The 26,035-nt window shown below is 40.4% G+C and overlaps 1 protein-coding gene and 1 long non-coding RNA gene across 11 annotated transcripts in view; one reads left to right on the top strand and one right to left on the bottom strand.

Annotated features, from left to right (window-relative positions):
* Positions 1-14,462, bottom strand: part of mafa (MAF bZIP transcription factor a) — a 52,889-nt gene extending 38,427 nt beyond the window's left edge. The window contains exons 1-2 of one of the 2 annotated variants that reach the window (XM_088371730.1): positions 13,030-14,462; positions 6,752-6,817 (exon numbers count right to left, since the gene is read on the bottom strand). In XM_088371730.1, the coding sequence (XP_088227856.1) occupies positions 6,790-6,817; positions 13,030-14,051 (1,050 nt within the window). In that variant the 5' untranslated portion in view covers positions 14,052-14,462 and the 3' untranslated portion in view covers positions 6,752-6,789. Of the gene's footprint in view, positions 1-6,751; positions 6,818-11,514; positions 12,382-13,029 lie in introns of those variants that run through there. The other variant, XM_088371732.1, reaches the window with a different exon arrangement.
* Positions 14,463-20,874: 6,412 nt separating this feature from the next.
* Positions 20,875-26,035, top strand: part of LOC148400682 (uncharacterized) — a 154,169-nt gene continuing 149,008 nt past the window's right edge. For 7 of the 9 annotated variants that reach the window (XR_015857655.1, XR_015857658.1, XR_015857659.1 and 4 more), the window contains exons 1-2: positions 20,876-21,183; positions 21,306-21,410. This is a non-coding gene — a long non-coding RNA (uncharacterized LOC148400682). Of the gene's footprint in view, positions 21,184-21,305; positions 21,411-26,035 lie in introns of all 9 variants that reach the window. The other 2 variants (XR_015857657.1, XR_015857654.1) reach the window with 2 other exon arrangements.

The following is a 26,035-nucleotide window of genomic DNA, read 5'->3' on the forward strand; positions in this document are numbered from 1 at the left end:
TTATTGACACACTACTGTTATGTAGTATGGTGGCAAAGGACTTCGCTTTCTCCGCAACACACAGCAGTTTTGCAAGTGAACAATTTAATTTGTTTATTGCCACTGCCAGTTTATTGTCAAAATAAACATGACTATAATTACACATATTGTATGTGTGTGTGTGCACACTTGCTCAGGTCGGTTACATCTAATGTTGGGCTTAAAGCTGCTTTGCTTTCATCTTATGTGTAATCTTTCCTCCTGGTGAGTGTAGGGAGAAGAAGGGGTGAAAAAAAAATCCATAGTCTTTTCATCCTCTTGTGGCCACTGTGCTTGTGAGACAGCAGCTGTGGGAACGGAGGAGGATCCAGGCAGCCCTGCCTCTGACCTCCCTCTACTCCGACACAAGGGTGGAGATAAACAGGGCCATGAGGATCGCTAACATCTTTCTCAAGCAGGCAAACAGAGTCACACACACACATACACACACGCATACACAAACTGCACAGACATCTCATTACAGCCATCGAAGGTGAGTGTTTGTAACTGCAGCGTGCCACTGGGAAGGAGGACTATTAAGGTTACTATCAAGAGACGTGGAAACAGAATAAGAGTTTGTATGCCTCTACTGTGTTCATCAAAACTTGGAATTGCATTAGTGTTTGATATCTTGATCACTCAAGGAATTGTCAAGCATTAGTAATTGGCACATTATGATAGCGTAGAGAACAAGTTATTTGTTAATTCCCTGGTTATCTTTTATGGAGGTTGTGTTGTGTAAATATTTGCTTCCACTTTTTTTTTTCCAATTTTTTTATGACATTCAAATGAAAAGTACAAAGCAAGTCTGTCCATTTTCGTGCATGCAATATCATCTCCAGCGTGACCATCATACACCCTCCCAACTTGTCCGCCTCCTCAGTAGACATTTTCTCTTCAGGCTGACACTGTCCAGACTGTACTGATAAAACCACAACGTGAACATTGACTGGCTGGTTAACCAGAAGTATGAGAGAAATTGAGCGATGCAAATATTTACTCCCCGCACTCCTCCGACTCAGCGCCAGGCTTAAAAGTTAACAAAAAGAGCAACTCGGCCTTGTAAATACAATTGTTCAGTTGACACTCGCACAGCCTCGCAGCAGACTCGCAGGCTCCGCTGCACTACAAGCTCGCCTCGACTCCCTTTTTTCGTTTTCTCATTCCCGTCAATCTCCTCCACTTTTCTCTCCTCACTGTTTCTTTTCTTTTCTTTCCACACTTCTCCCCCCTTTTTCCACGCCTCCTTCCTTTCCTCCGCTCTTCCCATTTTCTATTCTGTCCGTTCTGTCTTCCTTGTCAGCCTTTTCTCATCTAATATTTATGTTGTGTTCCCTTCTTCGAAAGAATTATCTGTTTATTATTATGATTGTTTCATCTTGCCCAGGGAATAATAAACCACAATGATATGTTTTAATATCTGTTCAAGTCTCTGTATATTAACTGAAAGCGCAACAGACCTGTTTATATTTTCCCTTTTCTAATATTTGAGGTTTTAGTACCTGGGCCAATTCGGCTTATTGAAATTCGCTTCAAGATTTTAATTAACTACCAACACAAAACGCAACATTCTTTCCATCTGGAAGAAAGATAATGCACTGTCTCTGACGGTGTTATTGTTTGTTTGTCACTGTATGACTAATCACTTATAATTGCCTGGGTGAAAATGGAGTTGAACATTTATTTTTGCATCATTATTTGGCTGCTCTTGCCATGTTACCCCCCCCCCCCCCCCCCTCATTTTCAACATCGTTGCATATATAAATTTAAAACATACCCATCTGAAGTGCTTCTATTCTTCATTTTGTTTCAGTCAAATTTTGTGGGTGGTTAAATTTATATATTTTTTTTTTCTCCCAAAAAATCTGAGCGATTATGCAGCTGCAAAATACTTTTTTTGGTGTTGGTTTTTTAGAAATAAAAATATTGAAGACTGTAGTGATTCAGGCGTGGATCTGAACTCTCGAAATGCAGGCTTAGCATCTGCAGAGGGTGACTGACTGCGAATGTTATGGCATGGCAGGATGAAGTGTGTTCATTTCCTTATTTATCGACTCGCTTGCTTTTCTCTGAGTGTTTGAAATTAATAACAGCCAGCAGAAATCAGACAGAGGGATGAAAATCAGCACTTTCCCTGCAGTGAAGCCATTCATCAAGCTAACGAGGGGGAGAATGGAAGTGGAGAAGGTGTGTGTGTATGTGATGGTGGTGGGGGGACGTGTGTAATGGGAGAGGGAGCATAGGCAAGCAGGTGCAATGTGGTGAGCACAGGGCAGAAGTGAACTTGATTTTGAGATGGAAGAAATAAGTAAGACAATTGTTAGGGAGGAAGAACAGGTCATGCTGAAAGAAGTGTTTGGACGGAATATGGTTGAGACATTTATATGAATGAATTTAGAAGACTGGTTGAGAGGCCTCTCAGTTCAACGTAGATTTCTCTAGTCAAATCTTTTATTAGATTATTTGATATTTTGCTAATTTATTTCCTAGTATGTGTGACTTTGTTGAACTGTCTTCAGTTTCTGCATTGCTTTGGTTCGTCATTCCTTTACAGTGGTTCCTTGCGATAATTTTCTAACCTGTTCCGTGACCACACCGTAAACACATCGTTGATTTGAAAGGATCTGCCATTTATACAGTGCTTCAAATTTTCACTTGCAAATTGAGGCCAAAAAAGCCAAACATTTATATTTCTGGGCCACTCATATTTCAAGTAGCTAATATTTTTATTGATTAAAGCATTTTCAATCGCTTCTTTTTTAAGTGCTATGAGTTCTTTGGAACCCCGATAGGAAGCAACTAAATCAGGGCTGTGCTGACAAAAACTGTCCCCAACTGCAGCATTTTACTCCTCGCCCCTTCACTGATGGGTGATGATGCCCTCTCCCCAAAGTACCAGGCTGCTCCGCCTACCTGACAGTCCACCAGAGACCCAACAGTATCTCAAACACAAAGTCGGCTGACTAAGCACTTACTGCCGAGCTTCCCTTGTCTGCGAGAAAGAGGCGCTCCTTGCTGAGAACAGGGAAATAATTAGCAGAGTGGAGCGCTGCCCGAGCAGGCTACACTAAATCTGGCACCACTTCACGTACAAACGGATCCCCGTGTACCCCTGGTTTGGCTCCTTCAAAGCTCAAACTGATACGTGTGCCTGATACGTGGTAATGACGCAAACTGCTCACTGTACACCGTTCTCTTTATTTTTAACTTTTGGACATCAGCCCTAAAAATAGTGAACTCCTTAGAAGTGTCCGGTTTCTCTCTTCCACCTGAGAAGGAGGTGGAATGGGGTAAGGAGGGATCGCGCCCAGTCGTGGAGTAATCATCCAGAAGGTTGTTTATGCATTTCTGCCTATGCCCTTTCTGTCTCTCTCGGGCCTCTGCACCTTCGTCTGTCTCATTAATTTTCCCCTCCACATGAGAGGTCAATCTGGATCGATGTCACCTGCCCTCCATTGCGGAGAGCAACATCCTGGGACCCAGAAATAGACCTTACTGTGATATGGGAGTCTGTCTGTAACTATATGCAGCTCTGAGCATGTGTGACTGACGTGAACCAACTGTTAAAATGGGCAAAACATTGGCATAAGGACACAAACGATAGGAAAGGGAAATAGGTTCATTTTGTGTAAATGTGACAGGTAAGAACCACATTTTTTGCAGCCAGGTCAATTTGAGTGAAACACAGGCAAGCCAGGGGTCGGCCAGTGCTCATCGATTAGTGGTCTGAGTGGTGTGCTTTTCCAGCCGATTGGACCTGTTTATTTGGCAGCAGAGGTCTAATTGGCTGGTCAGCTTCAATAAATGAGTTTGCGAGAAAGTGAAAATGGCAGCAAACAAGTTTTGGTTGGTGAAAAAGATTGATGGCTAATTTCCTTTTTTTTTTTTTTTTTGGCTCGTGTGATATTAGCTTATCTTGTAAGGATATGTTCGTTCTAAAGACGGAAAGGGAACTATCAATATATTTTGTGCCCAGCACAAGTCGAGCCTAAAGTGCATTCCAATTGTGTGCATGGGTGGAGTTTTCTTTCTTTTTGGTATTTTCATAGATAGGCACATTTAGGCACTGAAATCCGTGGAGAAAAGCAGCATGCGCCAAACATGTTTACGTAGATCTCCACTTGCACAGGATGTAAAGTGAAGTGGGCAGTTGGAGACTGCAACAACACCCCTCACCCTACACATTATATTATATTATATTATATTATATTATATTATATTATATTATATTATATTATATTATATTATATTATATTATATATTTATTTATTTTTATTTATTTATATTTTCAAGTGTGCTGGCGGTGCGGTTGGAAACAGAAACGTTCTGAAAGCTTTTGAAGCAAGTTAGAGTTTGTACTATACTATATGGTCTGATTAACTATTTGCACACAGAAAGTGGAGCATCTAAATGCTGCAATTCCCAGTTGATGTCAGGTGGCTTTTTTAGCGTGTTGAAGTGCAACACAGATGATGTGAGGTGAAGCAGCAATTGGACCCCTGCAGTTATTTTGTTGACGTCAGCTCGGCTTGAGTTAGCCCTTTATAGAATGCTTATGTGATCACACACCAGCCGGCTGGAATCTATATTTGCACACATTCATCTCACTTTTTTTCACACACTTATATACGTATATATATACACGCACACCTGGTGTTTTATCTGTGTCAGCATTTCCTGGGTCCTTAGCTCTCCTGGGACTCTGAACTCTAGCATTTCTTTGTCTGCTGTATCTACTTTCATATCGCATACTGGACAGTTGGTGGGGTTATTTAAGGTTATCATCTCAAAATCGAACTCACTCACAATCCTGCTTGGCTTAAGTCGAGTTGCAGTGATTTTGGTGACATCTACGGAGTCCTGGCCGGAGTCAGACACACTTTCCGCAGGCAAGGACACCGAGACCTGGCTCTCCATCTCCATCACTCAGCTTGTCCCCCTGGAGCTACGTGGTCAGACTGCTCAAAGGCTCTCCCCTCTCCTCATATACTGGGATTTGCATAAAGTAAAGACACACCTCTTGCATGGTTACCGCTAAGAACAGACCACACCGTACGCGGCCTCTCTTTGCTTCGCCGCATCGGCAGCGAACGTCGATACTGCCAGGGAGCGGAGATTTACGAGGCCGCCTGAGATAGACATCCTCATAGTTTTCCACTTTAATTTGTTTAACATCCGTTCCTTTGGCATTGTTTATCCCCGCCACTTCTCAGCCGCGAGCAGAGGGCACCTAACTCACAGTGGTGACGTGTGGAAGGGGGGGGCATCACTTAAAACATTTCATCTATACAAGATTTGTCCTTGTCTCTCCTGATGGCTTTTGTCCTATCTCCATTTTGAAGTAAAGTAGATCTGGAGAAAGGCCAGCTTCGAATCATACAACACATGGCCCACTTAGACACAATCAAGTAAATAACCCAACACATAAAAACTATAACACCAAATTGTAAAGCCAGAATCAACATTGAAATGCAAAGTTTCTTTCATCCTCCAAATGATATGATCAGGCACATCCTGAAGGTTTGATTTTAAGCAATCCTATTAATTTATTTTGGTATGAGGCTGTTATGTAAAAGCCATGTTGGTACTTCATTGCCTGAAACATGCAGTATGGGTGCTTGTGTATGAGTTTGCCAAACAGCAACTCCATGATTGTTCAATCAAGTTGTGGATGTGGTAAGGGGGTTGTTGGAGTTTGAGGACGTGTCCCCAACACATGCCACATATATACATAGATCCACATACTAAATTGACAAGTGTAATTTGGCGGCTTGGTGCTGAAATGCTGACTCGTCAAGTGAGAATCACAAGGACAATAAGCCAGCGGCAGCTTTGCACAAGCACGATTGTGTTCGCAGGGATGAATACCTCCAGCTTCCACTGCAGCTGGCAGGGAGTCTCCAAACGTATCGACTAACACCAGATAAGGTTGTTGAACTTGTTACTAGTTACTTTTTTGGAAGATGAGGAGCTAAAAGGTTGGCAACTCATGGCGTGTGCAGCGCACCCAATATGATCCCACGTGACTTTATTGGGGTAGAGCTCAGGATTGTGTGTAAGCCACTCTGCCCTTTCCATTCCCAAATTCTACCGGTAGTCTCTTATGAACTGGCTTTGAGTGTGCGAGCATTGTCATCTGAGTGTGCGCTTGACTAGTGTGCGCATACAAACTAAAGCAAACACGCTACAAAAGCCTAAAAATGAGAAGAAACCAACCAGCATCACCAAGTGCATTCATGCAAAATTGCATTCACTGTAAGTGAACAGTTTTCCAACATTTTGCACAGGAATGAATAATTTCAAAGTGAATTCAAATATTTCTAACCAAATTATGAAAAGAAAAACATGAACATAACTAATAATGATGATACACAATCAATTATCATATTTTATTTTAAATATTTTGGTTCCTAAAAATGTTATGTGTCTGCAAAATGTGTTGTCTACCCAGAGTGCATTCATGTGCATATTAAATTCAACATTTTCAATACACAGATTTTAAGACATTATGAGCATGGAAGGAATTTAAATAGGAAGAGACACTGTGGGCATTAGGCAAAAAATACTCTAGCAACAATTTATTACATGCAAGAGTTTAGCAATACCAAGCATGGCAAAGCTATCCAGGATTGTCAACTTATGTTGACTTTTTAAAGACTGTTTGTGTTACTCAAAAAGAACAAAAAAGCTGACTGAAAGATGGTATTCTCTTTTTTATTTTATTTTTTTTTACCTCAGGGACCCAAGGGCGCGGAGGAATGGGGCTTGAAATCACAGATGGAGGAATTTTCTGGATGACCTAGAGAGGCAGATAAGATTGGAAAAAAAACACAGAAGAGGATAAATGACTATCAAGGTAAATACACACTGTGCCATTTGCTCTCATTCCTCAGTTTCCTCCAGCATGTGTCATTCTCTGCCTGCCTGTCAAACACACACAAATAAACGCGTCGCACAATCACAAAGAAACAAATAGATCCACTCTGAGCAAGATTCTCTCTCGCCTTGTCTGTCTGGTTGAATACAGTACATGGATCACAGTAAGTGTTTGATGTAGAGGGAAATGTAAAAATTTGCATGCAAATAGACTTTACAGGCAAGAGCCTCATGCATCAAAACACTGTAACCACCAGAGACGAAATATCTAAGCGAGCAGTGTGTCGCTGTACAGGGTTGACTAAATAGTTTTTACCTGCTCAGCTCATTCAATTACTCTATTAATTGTTCAAAAAAGGGACTACATTCATCTCGCAGAGAGGAAGTGTGATTGACAATTCATGAGAGACACTTTTGTTTTCATGTAGTAGAGCAGGTGCGTGCAGCAGGTACTCAGCGGCTCAATAAATATTATGTGGAAATGTTAGCTTAGAGCGCGAAACTCTGTGCTGGGAGACCCAACAGGCCTGGTGGGGAAGAGAGACCACTCCAAACAGAAAAATACGGACTAATTATTTCAATTTTGTTTTGGGTTTAAAAAAATAGATATTCCCATAACATCTGAACATTCGTTATGCAACAAATATGGATTGTGTCTGATATTTTTTTTCCTACACATTTTTATCAAGTCACCATTTTGTGCAAAGGGGTTGCTGAGAGATGATGTTGCATTTATTTAAAAGTCACCGTCTCTTGGTCTGGGTCCATTTACAGACATATAAAATTACCACAGCACAGGTCCCGAGCACCTCATTACCAACATAACCTGCAGCCAGTCTTTCAAGGACAACTCTCTAATGACACCACACGTATCCGCTTAATGTCTATTTGAAGAACACAGTCACTTCCCTCTTCCAAAAAAAAAGGAGGAGGGATTTATAGAAATAGCAAAAGCATTCTCGGATTGAATAAGCACCTTAATGGCTCCCCGATGTCAGTTTAATTCTGAAGGAGTTTAGTGTTTCCACACTATCTCAGTCATATAGAATGACAGGGGACCGGATTTTCATTATCTTCCTCATCTGCTGAAAATCTGCAAATACCATCCTTAGATGTGAAAGCCATTTGAGACACTTTGAAAACTTCAAAATGGCATAAATAAAACAAGTATGCGTCATGTTACAATCTGTAGTCGAGTAATGTCGAAGAAAATGAATTAGAGTGGAATTTGGACAAAAATAATTATTTACGTTTAAAAAAAATTACACACCCTTTTTGAAATGCCAGATTTTTGTGATGCAACAGTAAGACCACGATAAATAATTTAAAAAAATGTTCCACCATTAATATGACCTACGACATGTAATATTTTATCAAATAAATAAATAAATAAATGAAATAGGGTTGTATTCAGAATTTACCCGTCACATTTAGACTCTTTAAATGTGAGTCAGAATACACAAAATGTTTTAGTAGTCTTTAATATCATTGTCCAATGGACATCAGGAGAAGTGTACAAACGAATTCCCAAGGCAATAAATATCACGGGAATACAGTGAAGATAATAATCAAGTGCATAAAATATGGTCCAAAACATTCCCAAAAACAAGACAATCCTCTGAAATGTATGAAAAGATGAGAAAGAAACTGGTCAGGGAATTTGCCAAGAGACCAACAGCAACATTGTAGGAGCTACAGATATTTCTGGCAATCGCTGGCCATTTAGGTTATGCGACAACAATCTCCTGTCTTTATACGTCCGGTCTATGACTGTAGGATGACAAGACGGAAGTTACATTTTCCATAAACACTCTTGTATTATCTCATTTGGCCAAACGTGTTATGGTCTGATGAATCCAAAGCTAAACCTTTTTTGTCATAATTTTGACCGATATATTTGGTACCTACTAGAACATCTTGACTTTATTTGGGGGTTTTCTGAGGCATTCTAAATAGTTATAGGTATATGCTGACTCCCATTTATGAGTTTGAATATGTCTGGTGAGTTTTAAATACACCCACAGTCCTCGTTCTAAGTGGGTGTGCTAACTTGTGTAACCATTTTCTCAGTCACTTATTTTTTTACTCCCGCTCTCAAAAATACAAATTTTTTAATTGAGTTGTGCATTTCATAGGTCCCATTAATAGTAGGAAAATAATAAATGATTAATCTTTGTCTATATTCTCATATCACAAAATGCTGGCATTTGAACAAGGGTGTGTATACTTTTCATATCCACTGCATATGCAAAGATGTCACTATTACTTCACAGAATTTGTCTAAGGCAAAACAGGAAATGGGTTTGAAAAAAAAGCGAATCATTTCAAACTGACCGAGTTGTGTTGTATGTCGGATGTGCTCGTCCATCCCATTCTGTGGGTTCTGGGCAGAGGAAATGAATGTGGGCTCCCCTGGGGTAGAGATTACTCTAATGACTTTGAAAGCAGCCTTGTGTGCTGTCCCTTTTGACCTCTACTCATCCTCGGCTCTTGAAGATGACAAGGTGATACCGTACAAGCACTCATACATGAGTCGACAAATGCTCACGTGTTCACACCTATAGTGTACATGCATGTTCATGCACATTTAACAAAAAAAAAAAAAAACATTGACACACATGAGCAACAAGACAATAGATTATTTTCTGCTACTCAAGTTTCTTCTGAGGCTTTTAAAGACTTTACATCCACACTTTGCCCTCGTGTTGACTCCAAACCACAATATCATGCCACAGATTTATCTCTGCATGAGCATGCACGGTGCTTTTGTAAACAAGATCATTCTCCAAACAGTGAAATGTCAGCGTGACATGAGGAATAACAGAAAGAATGTTTATTTGTGTGTTTTCAGTTCCCAAAATATGCAAGCATGTTGTTAGTTTAGCTCAACGTGTGCCAATAAGGAAACAATCAAAATGGGAAAAAAAAAAAAGTTGGAAGAGGACATCTTAACCAGAAACCCAAATGTAATTTTTTTACATCCCACTAAAAAAAAAACCAAAACGTGGCTGTAAAACAAATGAAAGAAAGCCCAACTATTTGAAAGATTCCCTTTGCATTTGCAAATATGCTCTCCGAATGGGAAGCAAGTATCAATCCATTCGAAATATAATCATTTCTTTAACGAAATATGAAAATCGCAGCCCTGCGTCTCTGATCAAATAGATGTAATTAGATTCAGTGAGGAAGAAGGAGAGCGGCTTGGCCGTGACTTGCCTAGCATGTGCACGCATGCAAAAACCCGACAGCGGCACAGCTGCACGGAGCTCCGCTCTCGATTTATCATCTCTACATCGCAGGAGCTAGTGGGCCACACGACTATTAATCATCAGCAAAACCATTTAATTCAGCACAAGCCCAACTATTGTCTCAGTCTCTCCCCTCTGTCGGCTGCGCAAAACAGCATACACCTCAGAGGAAATCACCGGAATAAAAGTGGACATGCATGCGTTGATTTGCAAAAATGACCCAAAGTCTTGTACATTACCATGAGTGATGTGATGATAAAATGTGGGTGCCTCATTTGCAGCTTTGGAATGGTGTCTTTAATGTAAGATGCAAAGTGGTCACAAAGTTTGCACAATTATGTTCAAGGCTCACTGTCTGTCAGTTTATCCTAATTGTCCTGAAACAATGGAAAAAAGCATGCCCATTATACTTTCTTTGACCCACAACTTGCAGAAGTTTAAAAAGAAGTTATTGCCAGGAAAAAAAGTTGAGCCACTTTTATACTTTCCTTTTTTTAAGAGAAATCTCCCAAAAGTGAGCAAATTACAGAGCTGTGTTTCTTCTGCCCACCGTTCTTGGCCCATTTGCAGCACTCTCTCACATGACATGACCATCCCGTCCCTGCACCCCCCACCCCATTGCACTCGGACTCTGCTCCGAGCCAACATTCAGGCCCTCTGACAAACAGGATGAAGTGGGGTGGAATTGAAAGATTCACAAATAACAGCGTCAGCACACACATATTGTCTAAATAATCTGACAACAGATCAAGCGACACGCAACATGACATGAGTGTGAATAAGCTCCATGCACATATCACGTTTGTCTAAAAAAAATAATACGTCCTCACATACATGCTTGCTTAGACATACACACTCATTGACAGGAACATGCAATTGAAAGAAAAAAAATATCAAAATATATAAAATACACTTATATGCAACTAAGTTTATTTTCTTAGTCGTGTTTTGATCCATAGACCAATTCCATTGCTGTGAATCTAATTCCAAATTGACTTGCACTGATAGAAAGTGTTTTTCAGCCTGGTTGGAGAATAGGAAACATCTGAATCAAACTGCCAACTGTATAAATGGACAACAATGGAGGCCACTGCGTGAATCAATCAATGCGGTATGTGGTTCTGTAGCATGTGTTGAAATGTTTACATGCAGGACATATCTGCTTCTAATCATTTCAACATGCACTGTGTTCCCATTCCTTTTTTTGTTTCATAATTTGGGGGTGTATACAAGCTGCTAAAATCAAATTATTTGGTGGTTGGGAAAACAATACATGAAGAAAATAATTGTGTTTTTGTGCTGTATTGTTTGTTTGTTCAGATCACAATGAAAATTCTGAGAGCCAGTTTAAAAAAAAAAAGTGAGAAACGTATTGAAGGCAATTATACATTTATTGCGTATCATTTAATTGTATGAAAAGACAAAACGAGCACATATGAACATCACATATGGTTAGTGAGTGAAATCATTTTGCACAGCAAAATATATATATTTAGATGTATGATGTAAGATTAATTCACATATTTTCATAAGGAGCTCCCTCTTGTTTTTTATACATGCAGGGTATCAATCCCTGACCATCTAACATTGTCCAAACATGATCAATTCTAAGAATTATTGCTTAGCAAAAATGGAGTCTGTTAAATTAACTTTTCTGAAGTATTGAAAGTATTGCATGTCACAAATATCTAAATGGGCCAAGTAACTGTGGAAAAGAGTTCTTAACTCCCTACATCATGATGACAGGCCAGAGTGTCCGGTGCACTGCACTAACAATACCTCTTTCACAAAAACTCCTCTAAAAGCATTACAAGCTCAAATGCTGAAGAATTTAGCTTTTTGAAAATAGTGGCAAAGGGAGTTCTTGCTCCAAATATACCGTACACTCCTACTCACCGCAGCCACTTGACACGAGCCAGTCACTTTAAACCAAGTCTGAATGTTTTTGCCTATGAGCTGTATCAGGTTTAAACGGTGGCACCTTTGTTTGTCTATTCAACTTGTAATAATAAAACTTTGTAATTATATTACACTTTCATCTTTTGTCGAATGCAGCGGAATAATATTTAAATAACATTTTTAAAAAAGCTTTCCTTCACCCCCCATGCAGGATCCCCGCTGATCCACTTCCGTCATAGTCATTGCACCCTAAAGACGTTGGGTGGTGGTGCACTTCAACACAGCTGAAACGCCATCGCACTGTACACAGGTGGGGAAGTCCTGTCACTTTTTTGTATAGCTGTCCCAAAAAAGTGAGGAGACGTAAATGAAAAAATGCCATGCTGTAGTCATCTCATAAAATAATAACAATTACAAAAAAAGACATAGCACAGAGAAATAAAAAGGAGATAACATACATGTCCAGCATGCAGAATTGTTCAATAACCCTGAACAAATGAAAACATAAATTCTCTTAAGAAGCAAATGCATGAAATGGCTGGCAATCCTCCAAGTTTGGCAAATAAAACAAAACAAATACATGAATGCACTTTAACAAGCATCTGCACACTGCTGTCAAACTTACAAAAAAAAAAAAGAAACGTCAAAGGGCAAGTTAAGTGCACGCGTGCACTCGCTAAACCAAGTTGGATCCAAATCAAACATTGCATGATCTAATGAGAGTTGAGAACTTGTGACAAATGAGACATTTATAATAGAAAAGATGAGAGTTCTGTGAACTCAAGCACATCGCTCCCTGTATAAACCAACAACTTGTTTAAAATGTGTAAGGTGGAGAAAAAAAAAAGACAAAATTGTTCTTATCGGGCATTTGCGCCAAAATGGGGAAAGGGGGAAAAAAGTTCAAACAGAAACTTTTAAAGCGGGGCTGAGTAACTCATTGATTCTTTTTTTCTCTCTTTTTTTGCGCGAATATATGGAAACTCACATGAAAAATTCCGGAGATGAAGGGTTGTTGTCGCTGCTCGAGCCACTTTCTCTGAAGCCGTTGCCGATGAGCTTCTCATACTTTTCTTTGTACGCGTCCCTCTCCCGGACCAGCCTGGAGATCTCCTGCTTGAGGTGCTCCACCTGCTGCACCAGTTGCGTCTTTTCGCCCTCCAGGACGTGCCGCTGCTGGACGCGCTTGAAGCGACACGATTGCGCGTAGCCTCGGTTCTTGAGGGTCCTCCTCTTCTGCTTGAGCCGGATCACTTCTTCCTTGCTGACCCCCCGCAGCTGCCGGTTGAGCTCCCGCACGGACATGGTGACCAGCTGCTCGTCTGAGAAGCGGTCGTCCAGGCGCATGTGCGGGTGGTGATTTGTCCCGGAGACGCCGTTGGACTGGACGCCCGGCGCCTGGTGGTGGTGGTGGTGACCGCCACCTCCGCCGCCCCCTCCTCCTCCCCCGGAGCCGTTGTGGTTGTTGTGGTGGTGATGGTGGTGGTGGTGGTGCTGAGCCCCGTTCTGTGCGGCGGCCGCAGCGATGACCGCCGAAACTACCGCCGCGGCTGAGCCCATCTCCTCCCCGGCCATGGCGCCTCCCGGGCCGGCTGCGCCTGCGAACTGCTGGCCTCTGGCGTAGCCATCGAACGACTGGAGCTGGTGGCTGCTGTTGATGAGCGCCTCGACCGCGTCCTCGGGGCTGAAGCCCAGCGCCTCTGGATTGAGTTGCTGTTGGTAACCGGACATCCAGTAGAAGTCCTCTATGTGTGTCTTCTGCTCGCTCCCCGAGCCCGGACTGGGCGCCGAGAAGCTCGGGGAGGGGGGCACAGAGCTACAGGGCGTGCTCATCGGCGTGGAAGACAAGGATCCCCCGGCGATGAGGCGGCTGCACTGGCTGATGGTGCGATCGGGCTCGACCGGCTCCTTTTTCACTTCAAACTTCATCAGATCGAAGTCATTAACATATTCCATGGCCAGGGGACTGGTGGGCAGGTCGGAGTTGCTCATTGCCAGCTCTGATGCCATCCTCTTGCTGCTGCTACTGCTGCTCACAGTCCTCCAGACGGGCTGAAGAGCAGCCGTCGCGCCGGGCTGGTTGGCGAGAACGTGAGCCACTTTGAGGGAGTTTGTCGAAAGCGTCACGAAGAAGAGTTTCTATGCGTCCTGGCTGGGACTACTTTGGCCGTCGCTCAGCGCAGGCTGTCGCGCACACACACCGGCCGGGTGTTGCGCACACGAGGAGCGGAGTCCCTTCTCGGCGCGCGCCTTGTATTTCAAACATTTAACAACTTTTCACGCGCCTTTTCTCACGGAGACATCGCGACCCGAAGCAGCCGGCTGCAAGCGAGCGGACGGGCGGGCGAGCGAGTGAAGGCTGGACACGGGAGCGATTTTTTGAAGCAGGCATCACACAGCAGTTGAGTTTAAGAGCTTTGGAGCGCACATGACGTCAGGCTGCAAGTGGGAAATTGTCTCGGACGACGAGCCAATGGGGTCGCACACTCCAATGGCTAATTAGCATATTAGTCGACTACAGAAACAAAACTTTTTTCCCCCTCCTCCCGTGTCAACTGTCAAAGGCCGTCAGCTGACACTCAGCTGGGAAGCAGAATGTCCCAACTCTTTTCTCTACTCTTGTTTGCATGAATGACAGTTGTTTCGGTGGAAGGTAGAGTAACATGCATGCCATTGATCCATTCCGATTTCTTAGTTTTATTTCTGAAACTATGGATCACTTTTAAAAAAAAAAACTTTCCTTTGGAATATATGGCAACTTTGTTAATTTTTGCACTTCTGCAATGTATGTATTCATGCATATATTTTACAAAGTTGGCACTGTTGACGTCTTTAAACATACAGATGCCTAACTTATGTTCTTCATGATGAAGAAAATGTTTGAAAAAGCAAAAACTGTAAATTCGACAGCACGCCGCGTGCGCTTGTGGACCAGTATAAAACTCAACACCGCCACCTTTTGGGCATACCAGGGATTGAAATGCTCTCTTCAAATTCCCTCACATAATTATCACAATAAAAAACGGTATAATAAAAATATTTGCATACCAATGTTTGTATTTCCTCAATGCAATAGCCATACCTAGTAATATATGATCAGTTTTGGGATTATCGGACAGTTTAAGTGAAGATGTTGTTGTGCATGAATGTGAACCCAGTGTTCCATCCAAACTGATATCATGTCCCATGGCTATAAAATGTCTTTATCTAAGTACTGGCTCGTCATGTTGCAGAGCGGTCATATAACCTGCTCACTTTCATTGCACTTTATCTCAGTTCAGAGGTCTCCTACTTTGACTTGACTTGTGTACAACACAGCTTTGCGACTTCTGTACAGTATCTAATCCTGGTCACCTTCTCACCCCTGTGTCTTTTGCCATAAAGTGATCATTATACACACGTGGAAAAAGTTGTTAATGAAAGAAAAACATTACAATGATCACTAAACTATCTTGAGACTGATGAAACCGGAATTTGTCTAAATGCCTACTTACAATCCTGCAGGGATAATATTCTTGGGACAATTGCTTTTTGTTTTCTTAATTCAACAAAAGGCTACCAATAATTATTCCCATTCCTCACGTAGAAGGAAAAGAACACTGCCCCTTCTGTGAAATGTGGAGGAGGGCTTTGTTATGTTTGTGGTCTGCTTTGGACACAGTGTGTCTTGAACCTGTGCTCAAGGCAAGGCATTCTGAAGTGAAACGTGTTGATCACGGGTCTTCCAACAGGATAAAGACACAAACGTGAGAATGGCTAAGAACAAAACCTTGGACTATTCCAATGAATGAAACGACATATGAAAAAAGCTGACATTTATTTTGGAGAAGCTGCCCATCACACCTGTGAAGGTTAAAGTACTCAATGAACAGTGTGCACTTGCGATAAAGTTCCTCCTCCAGAATGCTTATTCTCACGCAGCAACAGGAGCAAAAGGGATTGCATTCATGTGGAATTTAGTGCCGTTTGCACGAGTTCCCCATTGTGTGCGCCATAATGGCAAAAATGCAATAAACAGCGAGCACAAGGTGAATTCAGTAAGAATGCTGCAAGAGAGGGGAACGACTGACATAATGCTTTCAAATTGCTATTTCTTCACAGGAACAGTAGCATTATTTGTCAAACTCTCACGATTGTAGCCGCTTATATTTTAGCTTGTGTTTTATTGGCTTTTGTTTCAGTTAGCAAGCTAATGATACGTCACAGACAAGAAGTTGGTATATATTTAGATATCCATTCAGTGTTTAGTCCAATTAATACTACTTGGCCTTAAGATTTAAAAAAATAACGCAAATAATTGTCACTGTATGTACAACAAATGAATGTTGTAGTCACATCATGAACAATAGAAGAGAAAGAGATGTATTCCATTCATCCAGTAAACATATACACAATGCACAATACCCAGTAAGTTCATGATCAATACTAGTTCAATTTTAATGCATCATTTGCTATACTGCATATCTTTTCAACAGAGGTTATGTATCATCAGCAGTGTAATATTGGTCACGTTGAACAAAAAAAAACAAAAAACACCTGTGTTCTCTTTTTTTGTCATGTTCTAACACTTTCAGTTTTTATCCTCTTGATTTTCTCTCTTCTCTTTTTCATGACTATGACTATATGTAATACGTATGTAATGTCTTGAACATTGCATTTGAGTAGCAGGTCAACGCTGAGGTTAGTCAACAACGGGTGCAGACATAACTGGTGTTTGTGCGTTTGCTCGTCAATACGGCACTCGGAGTTTCGGATTAGAACACAATCTCCGATAGAAGCCTATTGTTTCTAGTTCCACTCGGTTGCCCTGTCATCTGTTTGGGCTTACCTGCGCAGCAGTGGCCCATTCCCTGGGGTACGACCACAGCGGAGCGAGACTAATACACAAACGAAGGGAGAGCTCATTAGTCATGACAGAAGAAAGTGGCGGACCTAAATTAGCTGCTTTTGTGTGGCTGAAGTTATTGATGATGCCGGGCGAGCGGAGATGTGCATGGAAAGGAGAGGGATGGTATCAAACCACCAAATTCATACAATGTGAAAGAAAAAGGAATCTACTGTAATATTATGCACAGTGTCTTGTATTTTTTTTTTTTTTGACATTTGTGATATTCAAGTCCTTCGGAAACCATAGCGACCACATTAAATGGGAGAATACTACTTAAGCACCATCGCATTTCTTCCCCTCCCATGGCCTCATTAATGTACTCTGTCTGTGTTTCCACTTCCATTCATCACTTACTCCAGAAAGGAAACATGGTAAATATTAAAACGTCTAAATTTGTTTTTAAAAAGCCAATAACCTCAAAATACAAACTAAAAGGAAGCCGGTATTAAAAAAACACATTTCCTTATTTTCTAATGTGCTATTTTCAAACATTTGCAACAATGTGAATTATGTAATATAGTATTGTTTTTGACCATTATGTGTGAATAATGTTTGCAGGCAATCTAAAAGTAACAATAACAGTGGAGACTGTCACCGTAATGTGAGTTTGAGGCCTGCACTCCTCCACAGTGTTCGATGATAGGCGTGAGTGAGTGGAGAGACCATAGGTCACCGAGTTGTTTGTTGTATGACTGGTAGCGTGTGTGTGTGCACATCCAGACAGCTATCTAATCAACTTCTTTGCATTCCATCACTTTTGCATTCAAGCCTCAACACGAGCCCATTAGTATCAGTTCCAAAGACTGTGAGCTGATAATACCAACGTAAATATCAGATCAAACGTCACACAACTTTGAAAAGAATACACAGGCTGTGTAGTTGTGTATATTTCAAGGAAGACACAACTTGCATTTCTCCCTGCACAAAGCGTTGCTCCCTGCCTGTACAATTCCATCAGCAGTGGAGTGAGAACAACAAAGCTGCAATATTAATTTTCACCCGGGCAACAGAATGTGGGCACAGTCATGTCATAATGACCCTGATCCATTAGTTCGAGGCGAGGTGAGGCTGCCGAGGGTGCAACAAAGGATAGCGCGGACAGAAAAGGCCACAGTTTAATGTTGCACATTTCTCCCCCTTTTCCCAACAGCCAAACATATATTAGGTTGCTAATTTATTTGGTTGAAGACAAATGTGAGCTGCCCAGTCCAGTCAAATGTTGAATAATCAAAGAAGTCAATACTGTGCAAATTAGACATAATTATATTCAAATAAATAATATGCATTGGTTTTACTGTGATGTGTAAGTTAATGTGTATGGAATGTAATTATTTATGAACTGTTGGATAGATATCCAAGGTTATCTGGTCCTACGTGCTTTCACATGACTTAGACTTTGCTACCAAGAAACCATTTGTGTGTGTGTGTGTGTGTGTGCGCGTGCGTGTGTGTGTGTTGTTTGCTATGTTTACCCACGTGTGACTCTAGGTGCTTCATATTTACGCATGTGTTGATGTTATAACAAACACATTGAGTGCTTGTCCCCTATATATGGCAAATCCAATAAAATTATTACTCAGTTGTAATGGGGGAAATAGAAATTGATTTAACTTCCACTGTAGTTGCAGGGTGTAACCAGCTGGAATATTTTTGTAAATAGAAAAGTTTAACAAGAAAATCACACTTTTGGGCACCACAATATCACAACCCAGATATACAGGAATGCACTTCATACTGACATAAGCCAATGCAAGCGCCCTGACAGATATTCAAATATTCAATGTACAGTTTCGATTAGGGGTTGAAGTAACTAGTCAACTTCACTTTTCTGCAATGCCTGTTATACCTTGAGGTAGATTAATGAATTAAATAACTATCCACTAGTGTTCCTACAAATACTCCTCCTCCTTCCCTTGGCTCCACCCTGTATACCATCCAATCACAAATTACAGACACTGTAATGGTCTCACAGAGAAACCAATCCCTTAAAATTCATCCAGCAATCCACACAAAAAAAAATGCAGGTTTGCTACAATACCATATTGCAAAGCATTCCCTCCTAATGTAATCTTTTAAAATAATTTACTATATCTATCGTGCTGACGTAAATGTTCATTCTGAGATGCACATGCGCATGCCCGTAGCCTAATGAGAGATTTTCTGACCTTTCTCTGTGTACCCTTAGAGAATATTGATGAATCCCCTTTTAAAAATAACTCTCGCCTTGTAGGGTCATTAAATGATTTACAGTTATTTCACAAGCGCATAATTATTGCATTTATTATGCTGGGAGTGTACAGGGTTAGGACCGGACCCAGTCATGCACAAAAGCGTGAATAAAAGTTGATTTTCCCAATCAGAGCACACTTTCTCATGGTCACAACCTAAAATGTTTAGTATATTATGCAGTTACTGTTGACTTAATAACAGAGGCCTTAACATTTAGGTCGAATTAACCCCCCCATAATATTTTGCAACTGTAAAAATGTTAGCCATTTCTAATTGCAGTTCTTGTAATGACATTTGAGACTTACGTTGTTATAGATTTTATAGTTTTATGACTTAAACCTTTGCCCTGATGAAACGTGAGCAGATAGATTTTGTCCCTTCTCAGAATCCTCACTCTTATCTTTGCCTAATCGCCTTTAATCTAAAGTAGTGATTTAAGTAATTACAACTAATGTCATATTTGGTCCAGTGGCATAAAGAGTAACAACCACGACGGAATAGCAGGGTTATGGAATTATCTTATTCAAAGACATCTGACCTGCAAATGTGCTGTCACTGGAATTAGCATAATAAAGGACTTTGTCTGTTTCACTCCTGCCTTCCGTATCTAGCTCTGTTAATGATGTCATCTCAATTGTTACATCGGCTATGCTGATGAAATGTCATCTGATTGCGAGTGCGGCCCTTTTAAACCTCCCCGTGGGTAAAACACCAAGCGCCACATTGTGCATTACAAACAGACTCAATTTACAAAGATGATTTTAATTAACTTGTTTGGAAAACATTTCATTACACTCTGAGCATAATTGAAGACATCTCTCAAGTGTTGAGTTAGTCTTAATGAAATACAAAGTGGTAGGGAGAGAATTCACCAACACACTCAACGACACCCCATCCCCACTGTCAACTTCACTCAGAAATCAAGTATGTGCCGCTTATCAGAAGCTAGCACTGTCAACTAATCATTGCATTCTTCCCAACTCAATTCAGCTCTGCTTACATTTTGGATTTAACATTAAACTGTTTCAGACGGTATCATGAGAACATCGCTTAAAGTGGGTGGTGACATCACAATTTAACACATTTAACTCATATATATTTTTTTAAAGTAGTTTTTTTTTTTAATAATAGTCTATTTTCAATCATTTCTATTTTGCATTATATATATTTTCTTAACGAGACAGTCAACACAAGTTCTTGAGGACCCAAATGCAGGGAAGCACAGCAGTGGGCTGTGGTTCAATCAAAACTATTTAATTCAATTGAATCAAAAAGGCAAACAAAAGACTCATAGACAATGGACATAAAAGACTGCAAAAAGTTCAAAATAAAGGGCTTCAAAAAGGAGAGTTCTTGATGTAGTTCAAACAAAAGCTAACAACAAAAAGGTTTCTTTTGGTTAGATGTGGCAAGAAGGCAAGCGAAGGCAAGGCAATGCATTGAGGACGATGAATGTTTCAATAATCACAGGGGGAACAAAATAGACAGAAATTCGAAAAAAAAAGGAACAAAATGGACTTGGGCGTGACTAGAGCAGGGGCAGCACAAAGCGCAATGCATGACAACATGTAGTACAGATAATAATGACCCGAGAACTAAATAAAAACAAATTGATGATTTAACATTGACACACCTGGACAAGACACAAGTGTCTGAGTGAGCTGATTGGAGGACACAAGGGGGTGGAGCTAACAAGGACAGGTAATAAGGGGGTGGGGCTAACAAGGACAGGTGGCAACAGTTACTTGATGAGACAGATGTTGAAGCAGAGGAACACAAGGAAAGCCTGGCAATGAACAAAAGCAACATAAATCAAAGTCTAAAATAACAAAACAGACAGTATAACTTTGTTTAGGGGCTGGAATGAACTAATCGGCTTGCCATTAATTTCAATTGGAAATATTACCTCGCTTTACAAACATTTCAGGTTGAAAAGGAGCCCAATGAACCAAAAAAGTTTGTAACTCTCCACTATAAGATTGCACCTGTTGAATAAGCAGGATCTCAAGAGACCTCACTATTTGTGTAAGTCAATTTCTTAGTCAATAATGTATCTGGTTAAGAAACTGATGGAATATGTGCATTGTGTCCTGAAAAAAATTCTAATTGCAATACAGTTGTTGACTTAAATATCTTTTTTCACAAAGATTTCATATTGGAAACGACCTCATCGATCCAAGTAAGATTGGAACTTTCCATGATAATTTTATACCAGTTGGATAAGCAGGATCTCCAGAGACCTCACGATTTGTGTAAGTCCATTTTTTTATTCAATAATTTGTCTGGTTAAGAAACTGTGATGGTAAATGTGCATTGTGTATTATAAGAAACTCAAATTGCATTAAAATTGTTTACTTAAATATCTTTAAAAAAAAACTTCCCAATATTCAAATGGCAATGCAGAGTTGTTAATTTTGCATAATTCAACCAATGCATTTAGTGGTGATGACATGAGCTGTCAATTGTAAAACTAGCTGGTTGAAGAAACAGTTACATGGCAAATATTCCTACTGATTCAGTAAAAAACACCTTTCTTTGGAAACTTGTTGTCACCACCCCTTCACACCTGCACCAGTAGTCATGGGAGTCTAGCATTCCCTCACCTTTGTACCGTAGCTGACAAAGTCGGGCTAGAGGGTAAACCCACGTCAGTCTATGAGTACAAGAGGCAGAAGTCGTTTCAATTCTTGGAAAACTATTGGCCTTGAGGCAGAAAAGGATCAAATTTAACTATTTTAGCTTGTTTGCTTGAGGCAAAAGTGTCAAAACAAAGTTATATTTCTTTTGAACTCTCCGAATGTTATATTCGCTTGGAGTATCAGGCGAGACTAGTGTCCCACAAACTTTGCCACATTCTATTCTGTGTTGGTAGCGGCTTCAATGTAAAGCAAACGGATGTTGTATGGTTGAATACTGTGACACCATTGGTTAAATCTAGAGTATACAAACCTACAGTTTGTATAGTGAGAGCATTTCCTGGCAGAACAATGAGACTCCAAACTTCTCTCACACAACTCGGGATACTATGTGTGCATGTGTGTGTGTTTTGTGTATATGTGTTGACAGATTCCTACAAAGTACGTATGTTTGAAGACCTATTAAGATTTTAGTAGTGATTGTGTCCAAATCTCAAAAACTGTTTAATAAGATGGTGTTATGATGAACTTTATAGTGATGTCATGTTTTTAATGTGGTTAGTTAGTGGGATGAAACATTGTACATTCATTGACTAATTTATTCATCTTCTGAATTGCTTGGCCTCATGAAGGTCACTAAATTATTAATAAAAATGCGTAAATTAGCAAATCTTGTACGCATGATAATTTTGCAAAACAAGATCTTGCCAAAGAACTAAATACCAAATGGATGTCACCTGGTAATAAGCCTTGAGAATCACATTGTCTCCACACATCACATGTTTTGCAATGAGTTTACAATTAAATTGCCTAATAAATGCTCATCATCCAAATTATGATCTGTGACTCCAGAGCTGTGGCATCAGAGTTCACATGGACAATGACACCCAGTAGTCGGAGCACATCCTTGGACCCGTTTCACATTCCAGCCAGCAATTACAACACTAGGCTGACCAATCCAGACCAATACACCTCCTCACCAAGACAAAAGACACCATTGTTTGCATACAAGAGAAACGCTCTACATTGTTGTTTTGCTCCAGTCTTGATAACAAACTTAACTGGATAATTAGAGCAATTGTCAGTCATTGCACACTCTCACGTTAATGTAAAAGGCAGTGACCATAGGTCAAGTAGTACGTTTGTTGTCTGGAACAAATAAGTGGTTGGTAATACAAGGTTACATTGTCTTTATCTTATTGGTCATATTTGTAAGACCCTCCCGTAAAGTGTGTGTATGTATGTATGTTTGTATCATTTCCCTTGTCACACGCTTGGCCACTGCCCACCTTTCATAACCTGATAACTTTCCAACAAAGCCCCATCATATCTGTTTCATCAAGTCCCATTTCAAAAGTAATAAGAGTCCAAGACTTGTAGTGTAACTGTATAACCTACATCCATTATTCACACTACATACAGTATGTGTTAATGGCCCGAGAAGGAATTTTGTGAGTGAAATGGGGTTTGTAATTTGGTGTGAAATGAAATATTCACTGTGTAATGGAAATGACATCAATCCTTCTAAAGTATCCTCACATATACGGTATTTACTCTTGGAAAATGCTCCATCCTGAAGACGATTTAAGTTTACTTGGTGTTCACTCATGCGGCCACAATAACATAGAAACTCACAGACTCTTAACTCTTTCACTGCCCATGATAAATAAAAAGGTCAGACAAAATAGTCACCAATGTTTGGGTCAATGTGAATGGCTGTTTGGAAAGTGGCCATAAATGTTAAAAATACAGTAAACCAGACATGTCCCACCTTTCCAGTTGCATGACATGGCATATTGGACTATACTGTTGGAAGATTCCACCCCACCCCCCTTTTGTGCGGCTATTTGAGCTGTCTGCGGCAAAGGTTGCTCACCACTGCTGGTGTTCAGCTACCATGTCTTGTGCAATTTTCCCTTCAAACAAAATTTGTCCGCCATCTGTCTACTGCTCCAACTCCATGCCGAAATGAAGCCAAGTAAAACAGAAGTAGTGCAAAGTTGGGTCATTTTGCGATCCAATTTTTGGGGTTCTATGCAAAACATTTAACCCAAATTGGGTTATTTTTGACCCAACTGTTTTAAGAGTGTGAGTATTGGTCAGCAGGGGACAGGTGAGGCCAAAGCACAACACGATAGAACCATCCCAGTTTAAGTGCGCCCTTAGTCTGAAGTTTAAAAGGGTCCATTATTGATATAAAAAACAAAAACATTTATGCAGGCCATACATTTTAGGTTGCTTAAATAGAGCCTTAAAAGTTGGATTTATTTGTGATATTATCTTAACCTACAAGAGCAATAAATACAAAAGACATGGGAGCTTTTACCACAATATGCATTTTATTCTCCAGTATACAACCTCATGTAAAATGTTGCAGCAAACGCTAGCAATAAAAATCAACGCGCACATTGTAGTTGTTGTGGTCAGAGAGAGACATAAGTAAAAAAGAAAGTTGTTTTGTTTTACGATTGTGATTAGCGGCGTTATTGTAGCCTGAATTCAAAGAGCAAACATGCAGCCTTTTTCTTTCAGCAGACTAACACATGTCCAGTTGACGCTATCCTATTGTCCCGTCTAGTGGGAGCTGTCAGTTGGTCTGTGGCTTTCCACTTTTGTTTGCTCAAGCAGAGGCCCATGTTTGGCTTTGTTTGTGCGGATGAAGTTTTTTTTTTCCCCCCAGAATTCTGAGCGGTTTTACAAAATAATTGTCCACCAATCAAAGGCTGTAACTTGTCAAGTGCCTGGATTCGCATGCGAGCAAACAAGCCGTGATACAGGATCAATCGCCTGACAAGAAAACACACAATGGAGTCTATCTGTCTGGATTGAACCATGATTGGTATTTTAATTTCAAAAGTCATATCAGTGAGGTATGGTGATATGTGAAAAAGCTAAGCAAAGAACCAAAGGTCAGTCATCTGCAAGTATATTGATTATTTGATTATCTTAGTGAATTGTTTTGTTTGAAAAAAAAGAAGTGAATTGTATAAACATTGTCACATTTGTTGTTTGTACATGAAAGAATTTGACCTGACATTGTTTGTTTAGTGAATGGCCCTCGTGACTTAAAGTACGTAAAAATAAAATCCTATACAGCTTCAGCTGTTTTGAAATGGGCTATATAAATAATGTTGTACTGTATAAAAATATAGATTGTGCTCTATAGAAAAAGGATGCTATTGACCTGACCCAAATATTTTAAAATAATCATTTTAGAGCTGTGACCGTTTGAAAGTATACTATTTTTGCTGATATCATTGTACCAGAATATAATACAGTCCCTTGCATGGTTAAAACCATGCCGAGTTACAGTTAAAGGTAGCACACTAATAATTTGTCTGATGGAGGAGTGTGGGCAGGAAAGGTACTTTAATGAGAGGTCAAAGGTCTCATTGGGTCAAGAACCTACATGTTAAACACGCTGCCCAGGGGGAAAAGGGGACATTATGGTGTTTGACAAGATCAACAAGAATGGCCTAATTAGAATAAAGCAAGCCACAATAGACCATGCAAGTAAATCTTGAGCAACGTGAATTTCTTCTGTGGCCCTACTTCTTTCACAATACTTCTTTCCGTATTTCAGTTTGTGCAGTTGTCTTACCAGCCAACAAGGATTTACCGTATGCAGCGTAATTTGGAGGAAACAGCCTCATCGGGGGAAAGACAATTAGTCCTTCAGCAAACCGCATGGATCAGTTGCTTTAATTAAACACCCTCCCCCTTCATTGCCTCTTCCCTGCAGCTCTTTGCCCTCTCGTTCATCTGTTTTTCCATCTCGTTTCTTTAACACTGTTGAGTGTGTTGTTGTTTTTTTTTGTTCGACGGACAGATGACACCCTAATAATTTGTCGTGAGGCTTGGTGAGCCTCTAACCAGTGGATTAGATGGATATCAGTCAGTGGGATAGTTTGTGGAGTTAGCGCTAACAGGATTTACCATCTACTGAGTATATCAAAGGCAGAGTCTTGTGCTAAGCACTAAGCACTTAACCAAATTAAAAAGTGACCCACAGGTGGGCTCGCTGCACTTTTTGTGCCGATGGGCCATGACGCTAATTGCTTTCTAACTCTGTTACCAGTGCCATCAAATTACACTTGTCAATTAGAGTGAAGAGGAGTGTATGGAGGCTTTGAGAGCTTATCCCGCTGCTGTGCGTTTTACTTTTGTCTTTATTGCACACTGGGCACTGAGTCAGAGACTTGCAAAAGCGTACGCTCTCCAAGGTTACCATTATCTTAAAT

Source organism: Syngnathus floridae, chromosome 3 (assembly GCF_059516105.1).
Source record: "Syngnathus floridae isolate MCC-2025c chromosome 3, RoL_Sflo_1.0, whole genome shotgun sequence".
NCBI classification, from domain to species: domain Eukaryota; kingdom Metazoa; phylum Chordata; class Actinopteri; order Syngnathiformes; family Syngnathidae; genus Syngnathus; species Syngnathus floridae.